We start from the raw sequence: 23679 nt of genomic DNA, 5'->3' as shown, positions 1-23679 counted from the left end.
TTCCAATAAGTGTTTGTTTTTTCTTTCAACCAAACCATTTTGTTGCGGAGTGTCGACACAAGAGCTTTGATGAACAATTCCTTTTTCAAGAAAAAATTGGCTCAAAATGTTTTTGAAATATTCTCGACCATTATCACTCCGCAATATTTGAACATTTTTTTGAAATTGTGTTTGTACCATGGTGTAAAAATTTTTGAAAATTATTTCCACTTCAGATTTTTCCTTCATCAAATAACCCCAACTTAATCTCGTGTGATCATCAATAAAGGTCACAAACCATTTTTTTCCAGAATACGTAGATGTTCTACATGGGCCCCAAATATCACTATGAATCATAGTAAATGGTGTAGTTGGTTTGTAGGGTTGGGTGGAAAACGATGCACGATGATGTTTAGCAAACTGACAAACTTCACATTGAAAAGAAGATGGACTTTTATTCTGAAATAAATTGGGAAACAAGTATTTTAAATACTGAAAACTATGATGGCCTAACCTATAATGCCACAACATAATATTATTATCTTTGGAAACATAAACAAAATTTAAGCAAGTACTTTGACATCGTCTACTCGAGTTAGGTCCATCGTCAACAATTTTTTTTTTTTGATAAGTAAATTGTATATATCAAAAAAAAGCGCAAAGCGCCTCTAAGTACACAGAAGAGTATACAAAGGTAGCCCAAAAAAACCCGAAAAACGGACCCCAAAAAAACCCAACCCAACTATAACCACCACCAAGCGAAAAAGACCAAAGTAAGAACCCAAAAAACCCAAACACTGAAGCCCACAGAACCCACCACCAGCCCTAAAAAAAACCAGAACCCTAATGCACCTCTGGAGGAAAGGAGAATGCATTTTTGGTTCCAACACAACCCCGACGTCGATAGTACCACTTCGGAGAAAGTCTCTCTCTAACCTCATAGTTGATGGAGCATTCTAAATTCTTGATTTCCCGCTTCCCTTTTGCCTTAGAGGTAGAAGGCTCCCGCTCTTCTTCAATATTCGAAAAGAGATTCAAAAGACTCTTCTCATCACCTCCTTCACCATTAGACAGTCCCACACTGGAGGCGAAATTCACCGCATCTATAACCACCTCCGAATAGTTCCCCGCCCCCTTCTCGGCGGGTTCCGCTACAACATCGGCAAACAGCTCCTTGTTTTTCTGCAACTGCTTGGCAAGCTTCTCCTTCACCCTCCGGGCATACCCTATTTGAGATTTGGAAACAGAGGAATAAATCGGAGCACCGCTCTCCGACATTCGAGGAAAAGGTTCGCTTAATCTCAAACCCAGCTCAGCCGCATGCTTTCCCGAGATAGAACAGGTCAGTGAATCTTCGACTACAACCTTAGAGCCCTTTACCGACGATGAAGCCTCCTTCATCCCAGGCAGAGAGGAAGAGGAAACATTTCTAGACCCTAAAAACCCCCGACGTAGCAACCCTTTCGCCGGAGCAGTCTTAACGGGTTCAAACTCCTTCGCCGGAACAGAGCCAGCTCCCACCGGAGGAGCAGAGACCACCACCGGAGACAGAGGAGAGACATGGGTACTCACCGGAGTCACAAACCAGTTCTGGGTATCCTCCGGCAACAGAGCCTCCTTCGTCGGAAAAACAGGGACCATCGCCGTCCCACGAGACACAGACCCCGCCGCACTAACCAGTTGATTCGACTCCGGAAGCACCTCCGCCAACGACAGCCCCACCAACGCAAGCTCGGAATCATCGCTAGAAACCCCGGCGAGACCACCGGCGACCGGCGCAACAACCTCAGATACGCACGCCTCCCTACGATCGTCCGGAACATCAGTCTCTCCCGGCGAGACAGAACCACCCTGTTGCGATTTGGGCAAAAACTTAACACTACGCTTCAAGCCCCTGCGCCCAGCTGTCTTGAAATACCCAGCGTGTTTGGGCTTAAGGAGAGACCCAAACTCGCGAACACCCAGCCCAACTAAAAGTTCTTTAACTAACCCAGCTAGGACCCGGCCCAAAACAGAACGCAAAAAACCTAGCAACGTCTTATTCTTCTTTTTCTTCTTCTTCCTATGATCCGCCGTCGGGATGAAACCTGTAGCCAGATTAGCAGGATCCGGCGACTCCAACTCCACCCAGTCCACCATCACCCGCGACTCATACTCACCGTACCCGGTCTCGAAAGAGTCCTTCACCGGGAAGAGATCAATGTGTTGCGAAGATCTAACCCTCCTCCCAACGAAAGGCTCCTCAGAACCAGCCGCCAGTCGAAGAACCTCCGCAAAGGAGCGCCCAGGGTGACATCCAGAGAAGGATTCTCCCAAATCAAGCTTGAGCCAAGGCCCCCTAACATGAGTGAGTTTGTTGGAATTCCAAACAACCATCACAAAATAATAGAGTCCGTCTTTTTCCTTAGCACTGCCAATCATCCTCCACGTGGTCATTTCCTGAAATTCACAATAAGAAGAGTAGAAATTAGCTTGACACTGATGATCAGAGGTAATTTTACTGATGGACAACAAATTGCAAGACAAATTGGGAACGTGGAGCACATCATGGAGGGTTAACAACGAAGTGAGTTTGATAGTTCCTATCCCGGCAATTACCGAGTGAACCATCTGCAATTTTGACCTTTTTATTGCCTGCACACTGACTATAGGATGAGAACAATTTGGAGCAACCAGTCATATGATCAGTTGCGCCGGAATCAATTATCCAAGAAAGAACAGAGTTAGGAATAACACCTAAAAACGCAGTAGCAAGAGAGTTACCCTTCTGTACCAAAGAACAAGACGGAGTTAAGGACAGTTTTGGAGATTGAAACAATTTGTACAGGTGCTCTAATTGCTCCTTGGTAAAAGGGACTGCATCCGAGTTGGTAGAAGGCTCCTGAGTCTCTTCGGCAGTGGCTTGGTAGGCGCGACTGTCACGTTTGGGTTTTGGCTTCCAATTTGCTGGTTTACCATGACGCTTCCAACACGTCTCCTTCGTATGCCACGGTTTTTTGCAATGCTCGCACCACGATTTCTTACGCCCATCGTTGTCAGAATCAACACCTCTTGACACAAGAGCAGAGCTCTCAGGTTCTAGGTTGAAACCAGGTTCGGTGTTGAGCAGCATGATTTTTCTCCTTGACTCCTCACGTCTAACTTCAGAAAAAACTTCCCGAATAGAGGGCAATGGCTTCCTGCCAAGAATGCGGCCTCTGACCTCGTCCAAACTCCGACTAAGGCCGGCTAAAAACATGTAAACCCTGTCGTTTTCCTCTCTCTTCTTGTGGCGAGCGTAATCGTTCGAATTCTCCCAATCATCATCATAACACTGATCAAGTTCCTGCCATAACGTTACCAATTCGTTGTAGTAAGTAGTGACATCGCGATCATTCTGCTTGGATTTCTAGAGTCGAGTTTTCAACTCATATATTTGAGAGGAATTCTCCCAGTCTGAATAAAGATTTCGAACGACCTCCCAGACATCTTGAGCAGTCGGAAGAAATAGGTGAGGTTTTCCAATGGCAAGTTCCATGGAGTTGATGAGCCACGCAATAATAAGAGAATTTTCGGACTGCCATTTTTTTTTATTAGGATCACCAGCAGCAGGTTTCGGTATTTCGCCAGTCAAATGCCCAATTTTGCCTCTGCCATCGATCGCCAATTTCATGGACTGAGCCCACTCGAGATAGTTGTGCCCATTGAGTTTTGTAACCGTGAGATAAAGGGCTGAATTCTAGGAATAGTAATCAGCAGATACAGGTGTGGGAGGAATAGTGGGATTAGGCGGAATGGTTTCTGAAGTGGTATTGAAAAAGCTGGTGGGATTTCTTTGGGCGCCGGTCATCGCCGACTTATATGACATCATCAGAAGAAAGAAGAAAATAGAAAAAGAGCACGAGGCTCTGATACCATGAAGGTTTTTTTGAGAAGAAGAATAATAATTCTTATTAAATTTCAAGAGAGACGATTACAAGATAAATAGTAGAGGAAGGCCACCAAATTAGGAAATCAAATCAAATCAAATCAAATCAGCAAATCTCTAGGCTAGAAAACAGGGAACAAAAACTACCAAAATCTGAAATAGTAATTTCAGATTTTATTCCTAATTTATTGCAAATAATATAATCTCCTAATTTATTGCCTAGAAATCCGACATATATGATTCACCATACATATAGATAATGTCAACCTATGAAGTCAACAATAGAAAAGAATACACTCATCAGAAATTCAGTACCACCTTCCAGGCAAACTTCAGTTCGTATATAGCACTCTGCAGCTGCAGACTTGTTTCGAATATTTAACTGCAATTTTCATTGAATGGATCAAAGTATGAATAATTTTCCAAAGTTGAGACGGACTCCACAAGTGTATGACTAATACATAAGGTAGTGACATATTAGCAGGCACACACGCACACACACATGCAGGTTAACACATATGGTGAAAAGTAGAGCTCCACTATTAAATGAGGAATGCTACATGCACTCCCAAGTCCACACTCCTAAGTGCACACTTCCAAGCGTGTCTATGAAATTTACTATTGGATTTGGATGGATCACTGCCACATCAGGGAGTGTGCGATGTAACATTCAATAACATTCATTGCCTATTTTTTAAAACACTATTAATCAGCCTATCAAAAAAAAAAAAAAAATTGAAATGAAAGGTCACCTTAGCTACAAACATACGTAAGTGTGTCCAAGATAAAATGTCAGTGATATGCTGTATGTGAAATTACACGTTTCAATCATTGAGTTAGTACTTAACGAATATCCTGCTAAGTTATTTTCTTTTCCAATACTTATCCCTCAAACACTGTCAAGATTGCATCTCAAAATGTTTTCTGCAAGATTGCAACACCCCGTTTAAACCTGATGTCAAGGTTAAGAATCCATGGTAAATTTAAACATATCACTATCACCTACATGCTGATCACCTCACTTTTAATGAAGATTAATATGCAACATTAGGATCATCCCACATTTGATATGGCATGAGTCATCACAACTAGACCAATCAAATGCACAGAAACAGCATTACAAATACAACTCTAATGAATATGATTTTTGGTGTGTGGGGGGGGTACTATTAAGATAACATCAGGTGGATTGAAAAATAGTATAATTGTCACTTCATATACTGATAGATTGAGTAAATTTCTCACCATCTCATGACCACTAACACATGATACACTGAATAGACTAATGTTAAAATGATCATAATACTTACAGAAGCAAGTTCCAGAGTTGAGCAATGCATATTGTTCCCATGTTTCAAGACCTGATTTAAGTCCCATAATAATACGATTATAAGAAATTATTACTAAGGAAATCCTCACAAATAATAAAGTACCAAGCAAAGATCTTATGCCCAACCTGAATGAAATTGCTAGGAAGCTTTCCCTGAATATCCTTCCGTGGTATGCTAAAGTAAAATCCTTGCCTCTTGTTAAATGGGAGTTTCAAATTGGGCAATTTGAAATCTTCACGATACTTGTTTGCAAGATTATGTATGGCTGTCAATTTAATATTGAATAGCTTTTAGGTCAGCGTTACACTGCTATGGTATTATACAAGAAGACCAGGAAGACAAAGAAAATTGAAATCCATTGGTTGTACAAAAACCTTCACTAGTATCACAAAATGACCTCCTTGCTATATCCAAAAGTCCATCAATTCCAGCCTTGACAGCAAAACACTGCTGCGTGCGGGCAACGAAAGGAACCCGTGCATGAAGCACATCTTCATCAATCACCTCTCCAATCCTGAAATAAATACAGCTTATTGAGAATATTCAAACATGGCTGTTGGTGCCATGATTGAAACAATCTCACAATTCTTAATACCCCAACCATCACTAATTACCAGCCACCGCTATAATCATCATTATGTAAGTTTGGTGCGACAAATCAAGGCTGAGTGAGCACATATGCCTGTAAATGGGCTGGGTTGAACCAAGATGAGGCTTGTCCAAACTTAGCCCAAAGCACAAGTGTCTCAACCAAAGCTTAAGCAACCCAAAATGTTAAATAAACATATATCAGTCCAAGCATGGCCTGTGGTGCTCAGGTCAGCCCATAGAGGGAAACAGCAGATAAAAGAGATGACACTGAATTAAAGAAAACCCTAAAGTTGTCTTACATACTGAGTTAAACTAAGACCTATGAAGTTGAAAGCTACCAGTTCAACCACCAAGGAATACATGTTTATTGAGTTTTGATATACAAACTATGTAGTATCTATGTAGAATATTCACAAAGTATATACATATGTTATTTTCACTTTGGCCAGGCTAGATTTGGGCTGAGCAGTGCACAGCCTGAGCTGCATGAGTTTCATTCTAGAATTCTAGACCAAGCTCTGCCCAAATAAATCCAGGCTTAGTACACGAAGACAATGTAGACTACAAAAAGAACCTACTTGCTTCACGATGACTAAAGCAGAAAGCGACGGAAAGATACTGAGGAAAGAGAGCCAATGTTATAAATTGGTAGCACAGTTACAGGGAATTTTGGAAATTATATGGAAGGCGTTAAAACCAAGGTAGTTTTGGAAATTATATGGAAGGCGTTAAAACCAAGGTAGGTTTACTCCTCAATAAGAAATACATGACATTTGAGAAATGAAAAATTGCGAGTTGTTCAAAGTCCCAAGATAAAATGGAACTCTGATCAGTGATTTTTCACAAATGAGGATTCTTAAAACTTGAAACAAGAAATTGGTAGTGCCCGTTAATTTCAGGACATGAGCAGCAGGACGCTTGCGAGTTGCGACATACCTCTTTCTAATGGATGCATATTTCTCATTTTCACATACAGACTTGTACATGTTTGCAAGAAGGAAACTTTTTGCATCCTTAAGCACCTACGATTTATGAAAATGGATTGACACTTCAAGACATACTTGAGTGCAGTAAAAACCATATGGCATATCATAGCAAGTAAACATATTTACCTTTGAGAGTAGAGGTAGTGCATCCAAAGCAGTTTTAAGGAGAATAATGCTTGAGATTAACATTTGGCTCTTTCTAGCACAATCAACACCCAAGACTTCGTTTGTTACTTTCTGTGGCTTAAAGCAGAAGTGACACAGTACTCTATCTGAATGAAGGAAAGAAACATTTAATATAATACAACTGATGGATAAACTTCCAGAAGATTTTTTTTTTTTTTTTTTTTTTTTACTTTATTCAATTTCTTCCTTCTTTTTGGCTTACCGGTCTCTTTTGGAAATTTACGCAGAACCTGGGGGAGTCCAAAACACAGCTGTTCATTCCTCATCAACTCATCCTAAAATCAAACAATTGAAGAGACATATGATGGATCTAAATCACATATGTTGTGAGCTGCCCCTTCATGACTCTAACACTACCACAAAATTTTAAAAAAAAAAAAAAAAAAAAAAAAAATTAACTTTCTACATTGTATGAATCTTCAATAGATCATTCCCAGGTGATTTTTTATGCAGGAAATTTTGTTGAACCAATATACCAAGAAAGAGAAAAAGAAAAGAAGACACAGCAAAAAAAAATCTAAGAGAACAGAATTAGGGTTTTCTTGCTCATATATTATTTATAGTTTCCACATATGGTAAAAATACATAAACGCCCACCCATATTATGAAAATAAAAATTAACACATCAACACTTTGAATGCCCAGCTTGATTAAGATTGCATGAAAGGCACTACTTGACACTCATTTCGTCAGAAAATCAAGAAGTTGTTCCCCTATATGTTGTACTTATTAGACCAGCTCGTAGTTTTTCTTGAATAAGATGTCTGTCAATTTCAACACGCTTGGTTAGGTCATGTTGGATTGGATTGTGAGCAAAGTTAATCACAGCTTTGTTGTCACAAAAAAAAAAAAATTAACACATCAACACTTTGCATGGCCAGCTTGATTAAGATTGCATGACAAGCACTACTTGACACTCCTTTCGTCAGAATATCAAGAAGTTGTTCCCCTATATGGATATGGTGTACATATTAGACCAGCTCGTAGTTTTTCTTTAATAAAATGTCTGTCAATTTCAACATGCTTGGTTCGGTCATGTTGGATTGGATTGTGAGCAATGTTAATCACAGCTTTGTTGTCACAATACAGTCTCATTGAATCTTAGAATCATACCTAAGTTCTTTCAATGGTATCTTCAACCACAATATTTTACACACTCCATGAGTCATAACTCTAAATTATGCTTTTGCATTGGATCTAGTAACTACTGATTGTTTCCTATTACACCAAGTAATCAAATTACCTCCATCAATGTGCAATATCCTAACGTGGAGCATCAATCCATAACAGATCCAGCCCAGTCTGCATCTATGTAGGCTTCTATTTTCAATTGATCATGTCGAATGTTAGAAGAGTTATTAGGGTTAGTAAGTCATTAGGATTTGAGGGTAGTTTGGTCATTGTGATATTTCCCTAATCCTATATATTTGGATGTTTGTATTAGGTTAAGAATAAGCTGAATAATATAGCAGCCCTCTAATCTTCTTACTACAAAACTATTAACATGGTATCAAAGCCTTGGGGTTTAAATTCTTGTTCCTTTGTTTGTAGTCTAAGTTTTCCACTGTTTTTTATTTTATTATTATTTTTTTTTTTTGTGAGTGTTCTTCTGGTGGCAACACCACCCATGTGGGCTTAAAGCCCACATGGGCAGTGAGTGCCTTGAAAGATGTTGTCCGTGGTTATCGCAAAATAAAAAATAAAAAATACGGTGAGTTTGGACTGTCTCCGGCGAAGCTTCGGCGAGCCTCCGGCAAAGGTTTCTGTTTGGTTTGGCTTCTGTTTTTGGTATTGCAAGCATGGTCTACTTGTCTCCAGCGAGTCTCCAGCAAAGGTTCCTGTTTGTTTTTTTTTCTCAGCAGTAGTTGTTCCTACGAGACTCGTTGATTGATCACGTGAAATGTGATCATTGTTAGTTGTCGGGATCTGACCGGCCTTAGTATTTTGTGATGAGATCCAACCGACCTTAGTGTTTTGTGGTGGTTTCCGACCGGTTGTTGTTGTCCAGCGAGATTCTACCGGCCTTGGTGTTTTGCGGTGAGATCCGGTCAACCGTTGGTGTTTTCCGGCGAGATCCGACCAACCTTGGTGTTTTGCAATGGGTTCCGACTGGTCCTTGTTGTTTTCCGGCGAAATTCTACCGGCCTTGGTGTTTTGCAATGAGATCCGATCAACCGTTGGTGTTTTGCGGCAAGATCCGACCAGCCTTGGTGTTTTGCAATGGGTTCCGACTGGTCCTTGTTGTTTTCCGACAAGATCCTATCGGCCTTGGTGTTTTTCAACGAGATCCAACCGCCTGTTACAGTTTCCGACGAGTTTTCGACTGGCATTGAAGTTTTAGCAAATTTTCTTATTATTTTTATGGGTATTTGTATTGTGTGCTCCAAGTTGCTCCAGCATGAGGGGGAGTGTGAGAGTATGTTTTTCTATGTTTTTCGTTTGCTTGTTTCTTCCACGCTGGATTTATATAATTTATATGATCCAGCTTGAGGGAGAGTGTTAGAAGAGTTATTAGGGTTACTAAGTCATTAGGGTTTGAGGGTAGTTTGGTCATTGTGATATTTCCTTAATCCTATATATTAGGATGTTTGTATTAGGTTAAGAATAAGCTGTGAATAATATAGCAGTCTCCTCTTCTCCTCTAATCTTCTTACTACAAAACTATTAACATCAGAAAAACAACAATCCCTTAACTGTGAGGATTTTAAGTAGCAAAGAATCTAGTAGATTGCTTCATTTGAGACTCACGTTACAAATGCATAATTGACTTACCACATTGATAGCATATGCAATGTCAGGACAAGTGCAAAAGAAATAAATCAACTTGCCAACCAATCGTTGATTTCTACCTTCTCCAACCAGAGGACTCTCACTACTTTCAGCCTAACTTAACATTCACTTCAACTAGATTATCAATAGCTTTACATCCGAGCATCCATGTTTCCTTGATAAGATCAAGAATGTATTTCTGTTGGGAGATAAATATACCATGTTTCGACATCACTACCTCAATGTTCAAAAAATAGTTCAAATTGGTCAAGTCTTTTTATTTCAAATTCATTTTCAAGAGAATTTTTTACATTTCGTATCTCCTCATCGTCATTTTCTATCACTACAATATCATCTACATACACAATAAGAGTTGTTACCTTTCCTCGAAAAGAATGCTTGATAAAAAGTGTATGATCAACTAACTTTGTTTGTAATCAAATTTCTACATAGGGGAAAACCACCGAACCATGCTCTCGGAGATTGTTTCAGAGCATACAATGGCTTCTTCAATTAGCACACTTTACCCATAGAAGATGAAAATTCAAGCACTGGAGGAACTTCGATGCATACTTCTAGATTTCCATGAAGATATGGATTTTACATGTTAAATTGATGCAACGGTCAATCCAAATTTGTTATCACCGAAAGTAGGACTCGAATTGAGTTCATCTTTACTACCAGAGCAAATATCTTCTCATAGCCAATTCCATAGGTTTGTGTAAAACCTTTTGCAACTAATTTGGCCTTATATCTTTGCATAGGACCATCGACCATAGGCTATACAGTAAACACCCATTTGCATCCAACTGCCTTTTTTTCCATTAAGCAATTCAACAAGATCCTATGTCTGTTTTTTGATAAGTAAAGTTTATATATCAAAAGCGAAGAGGGGGCAACCCAAGTACACAGGGAGTATATAAGAGAAAACGCCTAATTAGGAGAAGAAAAAAGAACAAGAAAATCAAGATAGCTAATCACTAAAGGGGCAAACCAAGCTGTTGTTCAAGTGAAAAGTGTGTAGAAGAAAAACGCCTTGATGTCCTCCAAGGAGCTCTCAGTATCCTTAAAGCATTTCGCATTCCTTTCTAACCATAAACACCATACTATGCATAGGGGAACCATTTTCCACACAACGGCACTTCGAGAACGCCCTCCCGACCACCAAGAAGCGAACAAATCCACCACCTTTTGAGGCATGACCCATGACAATCCAAATCGGCTAAAGATAGCATCCCATAGAGAGCGAGCAATCTCACAATGGAGAAGAAGATGATCAATCGTTTCCCCATCCGATTTGCACAGGCAACATCTATTGATCACAATAAGATTCCTTTTCCTAAGATTATCGATTGTGAGGATCTTCCCTAACACTGCCGTCCATGTAAAGAAGGCCACTCTCGTGGGTGCCTTGGTGCGCCAAATACTCTTCCATGGGAAATGACTAGCCTCAGTACTAGCCAAGACATTATAGTAAGATCGAACATCGAACTTCCCTTTACTAGACGGAATCCACCACATTTTATCCTCTCCTTCCCTATTCATTTTATGAGAGTATAACAAAGTATAAAACGAGGCTAGCACTTCCAACTCCCAATCATGAATCAACCGAGAAAAACTAATATTCCATTGAAGAGCTCCTCCCGTGAGATCCAAGTTGTCAGCAACAGACACGTCTTTAGCATTAGCTATGGTGTAAAGGCCTGGAAAAACATCCTTAAGACACGCTTCTCTGCACCACACATCATCCCAAAATTTGATTTTGGAACCATCTCTTGGATCAAATCTTGTATGGCTAGACAACATCCGCCACCCCCTACTAATGTACCTCCAAAGACCCACCCCATGAGACCCCGAGATATTGATAGAATGCCAACCCCCCCATTCGAACCCATATTTGGCATCCACGACCATTCGCCACCAAGCCCTTCTCTCATGCGCCTAACGCCATAGCCACTTCCCTAACAAAGCTTGGTTGAACAATCTCAATTTCCCTAACAAGATCCTATGTCTTACTTTTATAAAGAGGTTTCATCTCTTCTTGCATCGCTTCCCTTGACTTTGGATCAGGCAGTGCCTTATATAAATTTTTAGGATGTGTATGCTCACCTCCTAGCCCATCATAAGCGACCAGCTTCCTCCACCACAACCACTCTAGCCCAGTCAAGTATTGCATCCTATTGTCTTTTATCCTTTACCTCGAATCTATGGGTCATCAATTCCAATGCGATTGAGCCTATGACTATTGACTAGTGCGTCCATTCATCTATCTATTTATCATACCGTCACATCACCTCAGAGTGTTACTTTAGCCAATGGTTCCTTAGCCAAAGTATAGGGCTCTAAAACCATTCATCTCAATCTCGATCTTGTGTTGTTATCTATTTTACATATTCCTGGTTTTCCTTTCAATTTGTTGTCAATTAGTAAAATCACCAAATACCTTCAATGTAGTGTTAGTTTTTACCCTTCTATTTATATTTTTCAGGATCTCTAGACGAAACAAATGATTGATATGGGCATGAAGTTGGAGGTCTATACTATCTGGATTTTGCTCTCATCTCTCCTCCATGGGCACTTCCGTCTTCATTATCTCCTTTCCAATGGCATTGTCGGCTCTGTCACTTGTCTCTATCCACTTGGAAGCGTCAAGTCGAGGTGGTATTGTCGGAGTCTTGGCGATCTATCTTCTTTGCCTTGTGAAGCAAGTTAGTTCTGTAAACACCATCGTGTGGGATAGGAGGGTAGTGGAGTGTAAGGAGGAGTGTGTGGGTCATTTCTCTTTGGCTTGTTCTTTTCAAAATGTAGAGGATAGATGGGTGTGGGCGTTTGGGGGTGTGTATGGGCCGAATGAGGAAGTGGAGAGAAGGGCATTTTGGGAAGAGTTGGCTGGATTGATGAGGGTGTGGGAGGTCCCTTGGTGTTTGGGAGGGGATTTCAACATTGTACGCTTTCCTAGTGAGCGCTCCAATGGTTCTTATTACTCTTCGGGCATGATGGATTTCTCGGACTTCATTTCAGAGAATAATCTGGTGGATATTCCGATGATGGGGGGTCAATTTACTTGGTCTAATAATCAAGAAAATGAGAGTTGGTCGAGGATTGACCGGTTTTTGCTCTCTTCGGATTGGGAAGATCATTACCCAGCAGTTTCTCAAAGAAGACTTCAACGCCTGCTCTCGGATCATTTCCCTTTATTACTAGAGTGTGGGACTCCTTGTGAAGGTAAGAAGGGTTTTAAATTTGAAAATATGTGGCTTAAGGCAGAGGGTTTTGTTGATAAGGTTGCTTCTTGGTGGGGGTCATATTCGTTTGAGGGTCTGCCTAGTTTTGTGCTTGCTAGTAAACTAAAATCTCTTAAAGTAGACTTGAAAAAGTGGAATGAGGAGGTCTTTGGGGATATTGGGAGAAAAAAGGAGTTATTGGGAGGTATCCAGGAGTTGGATGAGCTGGCAGAATCGAGAGGCTTAGATCAAGAGGTGAAAATCCGGAAGGCGGACAAGTTAAAAGATTTGGAGAATACTTTGTTGTGTGAAGAAATTCATTGGCGCCAAAAATCGAGAGCTTTGTGGCTCAAGGAGGGGGATAGGAATACTCGTTTTTTCCACAAGATGGCTAATTCTCACAGAAGGTACAACAGTGTGGAAGTGCTTCGTATTAATGGCATCTTATCCGGTGATTCAGTTGAGATTAAAGATCACATAGTGCAGTATTACCAAAGTCTTTACTCGGAACAAAGCTCTTGGCACCCTAGAATGGATAACCAACCTTTTTTGTCCATTGAGGAGGAGGACAAGAGGTGGTTAGAAAGAGATTTTGAGGATAAGGAGGTTTGGGAGGTGGTAAAAGGTATGGATGGTGATAAGGCTCCAGGTCCAGATGGCTTTTCCATGGCTTTTTTTCAAGCTTGCTGGGGTGTTATTAAACAAGATGTTATGGCGGTTTTTGCAGAGTTTCATCGTAGACGTCAATTGGTGAAGAGCTTGAATGCAACCTTTATTTCCTTGATTCCTAAGAAGGCGGATGCGGTGGAGATGAAGGACTTTCGGCCCATTAGCTTGGTGGGAGGGGTGTATAAAATTGTATCTAAGGTTCTTGCCAATAGGATGAAAACTGTTTTGGGTAAGGTCATTTCCTATTCTCAAAATGCTTTTATTGGGGGTCGGCAAATCCTAGATTCCGTTCTTATTGCAAATGAATGTGTGGATAGTCGCATGAAATCAGGGGTGCCAGGTGTTCTTTGTAAATTGGATTTGGAGAAGGCCAATGACCATGTAAATTGGGATTTTGTCTTGTATTTGCTGCATAGATGTGGTTTTGGTGAGAGGTGGAGGGCTTAGATAGAATGGTGTATTAAGACAGTAAAATTCTTCATTCTTGTGAATGGTTCCCCGGAAGGATTCTTTAACAGTTCGAGGGGAATCAGGCAAGGGGATCCCCTCTCACCGTTATTGTTTGTGCTTGTTATGGAGGCGTTGAGTAAGATGGTGAATGTGACGGTTGACCAAGGCCTTTTGACTGGTTTCTCGGTGGGAAATAGGGTCTTGTCGGAGTTGATGATCTCACACTCCTTATTTGCGGATGATACTTTGATTTTTTGTGAAGATTCTATCGAGCAAATCCAGTATGTTCGTCTTATTCTCTTATGTTTTGAAGTTGTTTCGGGTTTGAGAGTAAATCTTGGAAAGTCAAAGATGTGGCCATTGGTGAGGTGGAGAACATTGGGGGCCTAGCTAACATTCTTGGGTGTAGTGTTGCAGAATTGCCTATGAAGTATTTGGGCCTTCCTCTTGGGGCGTCATTCAAGGATACGGTTATGTGGAATGAAGTGATCGAAAAGATGGAGCGTCAGATGGCAGGTTGGAAGAGAATATATCTTTCTAAAGGAGGTCGTTTAACCCTCATTAAGAGCACTTTGCTAATCTTTCGACTTACTTTTTGTCTCTGTTTCCGATTCCTGTAAGTGTAGCTAAAATGATTGAGAAAGTCCAAAGAGATTTCTTGTGGGGAGGAAAGGGGGATGAGCCCAAGTTGCATCTTATAAGTTGGAACCAAGTTTGTAGCCCTATTTGATATGGGGGTCTTGGCATTCGGAAGATGCATCAGTTTAACCAAGCTCTTTTGGGGAAATGGCTTTGGAGATACGCAAATGAGAATGGGGCGCTTTGGTGTAAGTTAATCAAAGCTAAATATGAAGACCAAGAAGATGGGTGGTGCACCAAGGAGGTTTCGGGCTCTCATGGTGTGGGGTTATGGAAGCATATTCGGAAAGGATGGAATTTCTTTGCCAAAGGTATTCGGTTTGAGGTGGGGGAGGGTTCGAAAGTCCGATTCTGGCATGATATTTGGTGTGGGGACAACTCTTTGAAGCAAGCTTTCCCGTCCTTATACAGTATCGCCAGACACAAAGAAGCTTGGGTGAAGGATAATTTTATTGGGAGGAATGGGGTTGTTGAGTGGAATGTCATCTTCGTACGATCGGTCCAAGATTGGGAGATGGATTTGGTTTCTCCTTTTTTTGATCAGTTGTATTCTTGCAAGGTTTCCCTAGGCAGTGCTGATCGTATTTGCTGGTCTCCGTCCAAGAAGGGCAAGTTCGAGGTTAAGTCATTTTATAAGGCCTTGTCCATCTCTAATCAAAAGGAGTTTCCTTGGAAGAGCATCTGGCGTACTAAGGCGCCTCAGCGGGTGGCTTTTTTCGGTTGGACTGCAGCCCTAGGCAAAATTTTGACTCATGATACGCTGCGTAAGAGGAACATAGTGGTAGTGGAGTGGTGTTGTATATGCAAGAAGACCGAAGAGTCAGCCGATCATCTTCTTCTCCACTATGAGCTTGCAAGGGCTCTTTGGCTCACGATTTTTCAGCGGTTTGGGTTGCATTGGGTCATGCCTTGCCGGGTGAGGGCCTTGTTTGCTAGCTGGTGGTCGGGAGGTCGTTCTCAAAGCGCGGTTGTTTGGAAGATGATCCCTCTGTGTCTTATGTGGTGTATTTGGAATGAAAGAAATACTAGATGTTTTGAAAATTCCACTAGGACCATAGAGGAATTGACTCATTTCTTTTTCTTTACTCTTTACTCTTGGACGGCCGCTTGGCTAGCTCCTTTAGTGATTAGTTTCTCTGATTTTCTTTTTCATTTCTCTCCCTCCTAGACGCTCTCAGTTTATACTTCCCGTGTATATGGGTTGCGCCCCTTTGCGCTCTTTTATATCATAATTACTTATCAAAAAAAAAAAAACATCGTGTGTCTTTACCGTCTAGCTATGTTGGTCAGGTTTCTAACACCTTTGAGTTAGCACACTCCAGTCCTTTTAGTGTTGCGTCAAATAAATTTCAATACTTTGTTACCTTTGTTGATGACTACTCTCGGATGACGTAGATATTTTTAATGAAAAATCGTTTTGAGTTAAAACTTTTCGGCAAAGAGATCAGAACTCAATTTGGCCAGAAAATCCAAATGTTGCAATATGATAATGCCAAAGAATATCTCACAATCCTTTGCTTCTTATTTATCTGCCAAAAGCATTGTATACCAGACCACTTGTCCTTTACACATCACAACAAAATGGTGGTGTTGAGTGCAAAAATCGACACCCCCCTCCCCCCCCTGATGTTGCTTGAGCCCTCTTGTTTCACATCCATGTACCCAAATCTTTTGACTGCATGCTACCAAATGCTTTTGGAGGGAATCCAACTTATTTTATCCTTCCCTCCTTGTCTTAGCCTAATAGAGTACAAAAGATGAAAAAACGATGTTACATAATCCACCTCTAGTAAATGATATATTCCACTGGATATTTCCATTAGAGAACTACACATGATATTCCACCCATGCCTCCTTACATCGCGAAATACTAAATAATTCCAAAAAAGTAACCTTCAAGGGCTGATCCCAACACCCCAAATCATGCCAACACCTGATTTTTTATCCATTGCCCACCTCATATCTAACAAATCTAGAAACAATTATACAAACACACAGCAAATACTGGAGAGCAGAAAACAATGCAACAAGAGTAACAAGGCTGAGAGGAGACTCCAATTGAGAAAGCCCTACTCAAATTATGGAGCCAATGTCTTACTTTCTAGCTAACAAATCAAATTTGCAAGTTATATTAGAAGTGCTACTTCTACGATGCCATTTTGGCTTGCAAAAACATTGACTTGACTTTCAAAAGCTTCTGAACTTTGACTTGCAAAAACATTGGAGAAATTCCCCAGGCTTGAATGTGCATATTTAAAGCCATTACAAAACAATTTTACATAGTATTTCTAAATTACCCCCAGCTTCTTCACCTTGTAACATACTGCAAGGGCGTCTAACCCCCCAAAACCCTAACCTTTTCTACCCGTCCCACAGAACATTAGTGAAAAACTAAACTAAAAAAGAAAGTACATTTCAATGAAAATTACTGGATTAAAAAAAAAAAAAAAAAGGGGTCCAACCTAACTATATAGGCAATTGCTCATGATCTTATTTCAAGCATAGATATGAGTCAAAAAGGCATTGCATTATTTCATTCATGTGCAAACACCTTCTCCCAAAGTTAACAAAGACAGAGCACACAGTAATTAATGTTAGATACAACAGGGGGAAATAAAAAAAAGGGGAACCCTAACAGAGACGACCTTAAGAAAATTTAGAAGGTCTCAAGTTGGGAAAGAGTTTGATAGACCAAATTGAACATAGCTTCAACTGAGAAATTTGAGAATACCACATTTAAACTAACCAGGCAATCAAGGCGAGCATTGATAGTCTCAATATCTTTCAAAGGCTGCAAAATATTGGCACGGAGAAGCCTAGTCCTGGAAAAGAAATCCCAAAAAATGTAAGATTACAGATTTTACATTAACAAAAAGAAAAGCGACGGCATAAACCCCACTTTCTTCTATGCACAAGCCCCTAACCCCCTCCCTCCCTTCCAGGGGGAGCAAGATGGCATGAGAAGAATCAGTGATGTGCTTAAAGCTAAGGGAAAATTTTGCTAAAATTATGAAGCAATGGTTGATATGACATGTCACATCAGCCAGCTTGAACAATTCATCACATACCCTCCAATAGTTTTAGTTGTCTTAAGCATGTGGAACAGACTTCTCTTTTTGTTACTTGTTCCCCAAAGGCTTGAATGAAGTGGCTCAATAATTTCCAAATTTTGGATGCTGCCACCAAATTTCAACTGTAAGATTTCATATCTAAATTATATGATAAATCTCACCAGTATATATACTAACCAAATATCTTTTTAATAGATGGTACCACTATTTAAGCCAGACTAATATGTTGGACAGCAGCTAAGCACCAGAATACATTAAGCAAGAAAGGGATGGTACCTGGTAGCATCAATGCTCATATGGTCAAATGATCCATTAAAAGTAACCTGGGAAAGAGATAATTGTACAGTAAAAGTACTATTAGAATTCTTAAAAAAAATTAATTAATTAATTAAAAATAAATAAAATAAATAAATAAAAAAATAAACTAAAAACAGATCAAATAATAAAGGCAAACGGAGGAAATTTGAAAAACTGAAGTTATGCATTTGAGCCATTTATCTGTAAGAACAAATTATAGGGGCCACTATTACATATTCCATGGGTGGGAATTTCTTAAGAGGAGTATAATAATTCTAAAGTTTTAAGTATTTCAGTGCCACACATGAGAGTGCAATACCATAAAATCCTTACAGAAACAACACTGACCATTTGGAATTTATATTAGAATATCAAGAAGTTGCTACTGTGATTCAATTAGAAACTCAGAACTCAGCTCAGATGTATAGTAACAGTACTCTTTGTTGATTTATATTTCAAACAAAACATATTAACAGCAACTGATTATTTTTTTTCAAGGGAAGCCATTTATGCATGCAGGGAAAATTAAAAAAGAGTACAAGAAGCAGGTAATTATAGTAACAGTACTATTTTTTAAAAACGCTATGTTCTCTCTCCTCTCTCTTTCTGTTTTTTTTTTTTTTTTTTCCTGCTGTAGTGGGGGCGCGTGCTAGCGTGTCCGTTAGGTTTTGGCCTCTATCCGTGGCCTGCTATGCCTCCGAGAGCTCGAAGGTGCTTCTTTGAGGTGATTATGGAACGACGCTTCTCCGTTGAGCTAAAACCTTCAACTTCTCGGTGAAGGATGGGTCTTCGAACTTTCGTCTGGAGGAAAGAAGGAAGGGTTTTGTTGGGGTTATTCTGGTGGGTCAGCAATGTGCTACTTGGTTGGTAGCTATGGTGGAAAAGGCGATTCAGTCTCCAGTGAAGGATGATTTCGTCAAGTATTTTTGTGAGGAAGGGAAGACTTTGATGGTGAGCGGGTGTGGTAACAAGGCAGGGAGATTTCTGGAGGTGGCCGCCTACGCGGAAGGTGGTCGGAAAGGTATCATCTGGATCCCAGAGGCCCGTTCTGGGTGGGGCTGGCATAGGTTCGTGGGTGAGCTGCGTTTGATGCTGTCGTTTCAGGAGAGAACTTCCGGGTCTTCGATTTCTGAGGTTTCCTCTCCGGCAGGGAAGCAGATTCAGGGGAATCAGAGGGGTGATCATTTTTCGGGGTTAAAGGCTAGGAGGCCTTTTGTGAAAGCGCTGCGCTCTTCTTCTTGCGTGGTGGCGGACACGATTGGTTGCAGCTCTTATCGTCGCAAGTGCTGGACTTATTCCCGTTTTGAGATGGGGAACGCTGGAGTGGAGCTGTGTTCAGTGGTGAATTGTTACGATATGGAGAGTGCCTCTCCCATGCTTCAGCACTGCTTGTCGTTTCCGGTGGCGGCCGCTGCTAAGGTGAGAAGGAACAAGACGAAGAGGTGCCTAGGGCATTTTTGTGCTGAGCTGTATCGGATCCTTGGCGGGCTGGTTCAGAAGCCCAAAGGCAAGCGGTTCAGGGTTGGGTTTATGGGTTATGCTGGCCATAAACCCAAAGGCAAGCTGTTCAGGGTTGGGTTTATGGGTTATGCTGGCCATAAACCGAAAGGTAAGCGGATCAAGTCCGAGTTGGTTCTCGGGTCAGGTTCCGGTGCGGTTTCCGAGTTGGTTCCCGGGTCGGCTGGTCACGATTTTGGCCTTGTTTTGGACCCTGAACCATCTTATGGTGATTTGGAGGATGAGGTTCGCCTGGGCTCAGCTGCGTCCAAGTTCGACACTTCTGCGGTGGTTCCAGAGTCTCTGAAGGCTCCTGTTTCGCAGGCAGCTGTTCATAATCCTCCCCTGGTGAAGGGCTTGCTCCGGTAGGGTTTTTTTGGGCCGAGACCTGTTCTTTCACCAGCCTCGTCAATTCTAGATGCTAAGGACGCTTCACCTACTTTGGGTAAGTTCTCTTTTCCTCCTCTGCCTCGAGAGGAAAGACTGGGTCACAATTCTGGTGATATTGCATTGGGTACTCCTTTCCCGTCTAAGTCACTGGCCGCGTGGTCGTCAACTATGGTGGTTGCTGTTAAGGGGGAGGATTCCAGCTTTAGTGGGCTGTCTCAATCCCAGAATTGGCCGGTAGGCTTCAGTCCATCTGGCGAAATAATCGTTAGGGATGAGGGAGGCAAGCTTTGGGATGGAGTGGATGGTGATTCCCCCATTCCTCTTAATGTATACCCTCCTACGGGAAGCAGCTTGGCTGATGCGTTTGTGGAGTGGGATGATGGGACGGATGACTCCTTTCTTGATCCTCTAGATTGGCCATATAGTGACGAAGATGAGGAACCGACTTTGGCGATGTTGAAGGCTGTTGAAGAGGACTTTAAGGTTGCTCGGGCCAAGTACAAAGGCAATATGGAGTTGTTCAATTTGAAGAGCTCCGTTAATTATGGTGACGCTTCCAATCGGCGAAGGAAAGGCTCGGCTCGCAAGCGGTAGCGCTGGAGTCTCCTTAGGTTTTCTGGTTTGGTTTAGTCCTTGAGGGTCTTTATTGGGCATGGGTTTTTATGGGTCTTTTGGCAGTTGCTGTATTGGGTGGTGGGTTTTTATGGGCCTGTTTGGGTGTTGCTGTGTTCTTGTGGGTTTTGGGTTCCATGGGATCTTTCCTGTCCTTTTGTTTTCTTTGTCCTTTTTCTTTCTTCCTTTTGGCATTCTCTTGTATACTTCCTGTGTACTAGGGTTGCGCCCCTCTGCGCTTTTGATATATGAAACATTACTTATCAAAAAAAATATATTATAATCATTTTTCTTGGAACCCTCATGATCAACCACACAACATATACCATTATGACATGTGTTAACAGATCCAAACCCATGTTAAATGTGAGTGTCAATGAATTTGGATATGATGTAGCTAAGCCAAATTAAAGAAGCAATTTCCTAAAGGAATGCTACAAATCAAAAGAAAAAGCAGCTGTCAATGCCCACTCCCTCTCTCTCCCTCCTTGTGCCTAGAGGCAGCCCTCAAATTGTGACAGATAATCTATAATTCTTTATTAGGAGCCAGAGATGTGTTGGTGATAAAACAGACAACAATTCCTAATTTAATTGTTCAAATGGGAAGGGAAGGAACATGCATCATAAAACACATACCAACAAGGAGTGGTTTGTAACAATGACCCCTTTTTCTGCTTCTGTCCTGCGCATGCAGTTAGAACTTGTTTTTAGAAGTTCAATAACTTATAAAGGATAACAAATATGATAACAATAAAAGTGCAATTGCTCTTCAAATATTCAAGCGAACTTCAGATGCCTAACAAATTATCTACCTACAGCAACTTCCAAGATGAAAAGGCGTGCATAATGCACAAGTTCTTAAAAATTAGAACTATCAGATGAACAAATAAAATGTCAATAGAAACTATCACAAAATTCCAAAATCATATGAACTTTTTTGTTAACTGCAGAATCTTAAACCTTGCAGCAAAGGAAATTTAGAATGTACAGCGAAAGTAAAATAATAAAAGAAAAAGATGATAACTCTAAAGAGCCCTTAAAGCCCATAAAGAGGAGGAACAGAACATCAGCAGAGACAATATGGTTCAAGTGTCCATCTTAATACCTCAAAATTAATCTCCCCTCTTGGATAAGAATTCGCTTGGTTTAAAATAGCTTGTATTTGGACTGAGTTTACTAGCATTCCATCTTTAAATCAATACTGTCATATCACACTAAGACCCTCCCCAATGTAGCAGTAAACAAATGTTTTGCATTAGTCTATAAAAAAGTAAGCCCCTAATTTTACTTTTCTTTTTGTTTCTTTTTCTGAGGAAGTCTCTAATTTTTCAACAGAATGATGCTTTCTTTCTTAAATGAAAATCAAGTTTTCAAAAATAACAGCTTCTCAAAAAAAATATATATCTATCAGACACTAGAAAAAGGATGTTACTGCTTCTTAGCCATAATAGGTAATTAACCATTGAGATAAGAACCCCTAGTGTGAAACTCATCAAAATAACATCTAGTATAAAGTTATGTCGGAAATTAACTAGATTCAGAATTAAAATATCCACCTTCATGTCTTAACTTGTAGAAAGAAAAGTGCTGAGTACCACTTAATAGTAGCTGCCGCAGCTGCCAAGCAGAGGTAATACTGCTTGTAATAAGTATCCAAACCAAGTGCAGAAGGCTCCTTGGCCGCTAGATTTTTTATCAGCACGGCACCCTGGAGCACAACACCACAACATCATTTCAGAAAATGGATGCAAGTATCAGCACCCAAAATTTTAAAAACCAGTGGAGAATAATTATCTATCACAACCTTGGTATCATTGAAGCAACCACGGGCCACTACAACCTGCACAAAGCAGTATATCATATTAATTCGTGAACAAATGAAAATCACTCACAAAGGCAGACACATATGGATCTGGTTGTCCAGGTGCACACACAAGCAGGAGCGAGAGGGGGAGAGAGAGAGAGAGAAAGATCTGAGCATTGGTAGTCAGTCATTAAGGACTATCACCTTCTTGACCGTAGCGCAAAATCTATCCACCAACTCCGAAACTCCAACCATACCTTCTGGTGCCAGCTTGTTTGGAGTAACAATGATCACCATGGGATCATAGAAATGCAGCAAAGTTTTTGTATTCTGATATGAACTGCTAGTTTCAATATATTGGGAAAGATGCAGGGAAGCTGACCTCAAGTCGAAAGCAGCAACTCCAACCTGACCACACAATTGGTGTCAGTTACGCTTATGCATTACATTAGTCATCAAAACCAACCTTCAGTAACATTTGGAAATGCATCTCAACACTTCAAGTAATATGTATCTTGAATCACTCAACTCCTAAGGATTAACATCCAACTCAAACCAACAGAAATATTTGGTAATGATCTTCAAAACTATAGTGTTCACAAAATCATGATTCCGTTTCCATTCTCATTTGGCAATCTTTGGATATTAGAAATCTAGGTTCCATGTGACATGGTTCACAACGTTGCATTCTCTACAATCAAAGACGCAATCCACCACCTTCACTGGGATGTGATACAGTGGTAAATTGCTAATCCAATCGATGCATCGGATATTTGCTTTTCTCAAAATTGTTGAACGTGAAAATCAAAAACAGATCAAGGCATGAATCAGCTATCAAATATAATTATTACAATTTATAAGAAAAGGAATGAAAGAACGAAAGAAAGAGCAAAATCTTTAGATTCCATTATGACCTTCAAGCAGAATTGCATGTAATAGCACATATCTGACCCTAGAGAATCCACAAAGATCTAAACACTTCAATCAAAAGAATATTAAAACAAAATTACATTTGAATTCAGAATCAAAGAAAAAAATCAGCTGCAATTGGCCCTATGATTCATTGATATAACACCAAAAATGCAAATTATATATGGAGTAATTCGACTACGTTTTACCACTAATGAGTAATTTAAGGTAAAGGAAAAATGATCATCATATTGGGGATATGAATCCTAACCTTTCAACCCATAATTAAAGGTATAAGCACAAATCCTATACGTGAAGCTGCAGAAACTTCAAAGGTAAATCGTTGAAAAAAGATGAACATCAAAGCA

At 40.5% G+C, this 23679-nt stretch overlaps 1 protein-coding gene across 1 annotated transcript in view; it reads right to left on the bottom strand.

Annotated features, from left to right (window-relative positions):
* The window catches only part of LOC132186683 (DNA mismatch repair protein MSH4), a 44180-nt gene that overhangs the window by 20042 nt on the left and 459 nt on the right, over positions 1-23679 (bottom strand). The window contains exons 2-15 of the mRNA XM_059600689.1: positions 22607-22810; positions 22403-22438; positions 22194-22306; positions 21235-21280; positions 18079-18125; positions 17800-17907; positions 17478-17553; positions 7183-7255; positions 6921-7066; positions 6745-6830; positions 5592-5731; positions 5343-5482; positions 5197-5247; positions 4205-4268 (exon numbers count right to left, since the gene is read on the bottom strand). Of these exons, the coding sequence (XP_059456672.1) occupies positions 4205-4268; positions 5197-5247; positions 5343-5482; positions 5592-5731; positions 6745-6830; positions 6921-7066; positions 7183-7255; positions 17478-17553; positions 17800-17907; positions 18079-18125; positions 21235-21280; positions 22194-22306; positions 22403-22438; positions 22607-22810 (1330 nt within the window). The remainder of the gene's footprint in view (positions 1-4204; positions 4269-5196; positions 5248-5342; positions 5483-5591; positions 5732-6744; positions 6831-6920; positions 7067-7182; positions 7256-17477; positions 17554-17799; positions 17908-18078; positions 18126-21234; positions 21281-22193; positions 22307-22402; positions 22439-22606; positions 22811-23679) is intronic.

Source organism: Corylus avellana, chromosome ca7 (genome assembly GCF_901000735.1).
Source record: "Corylus avellana chromosome ca7, CavTom2PMs-1.0".
Taxonomy (NCBI): domain Eukaryota; kingdom Viridiplantae; phylum Streptophyta; class Magnoliopsida; order Fagales; family Betulaceae; genus Corylus; species Corylus avellana.
The sequence above is the reverse complement of the archived record's forward strand: the minus strand, read 5'-3'. Positions and strand labels throughout refer to the sequence as shown.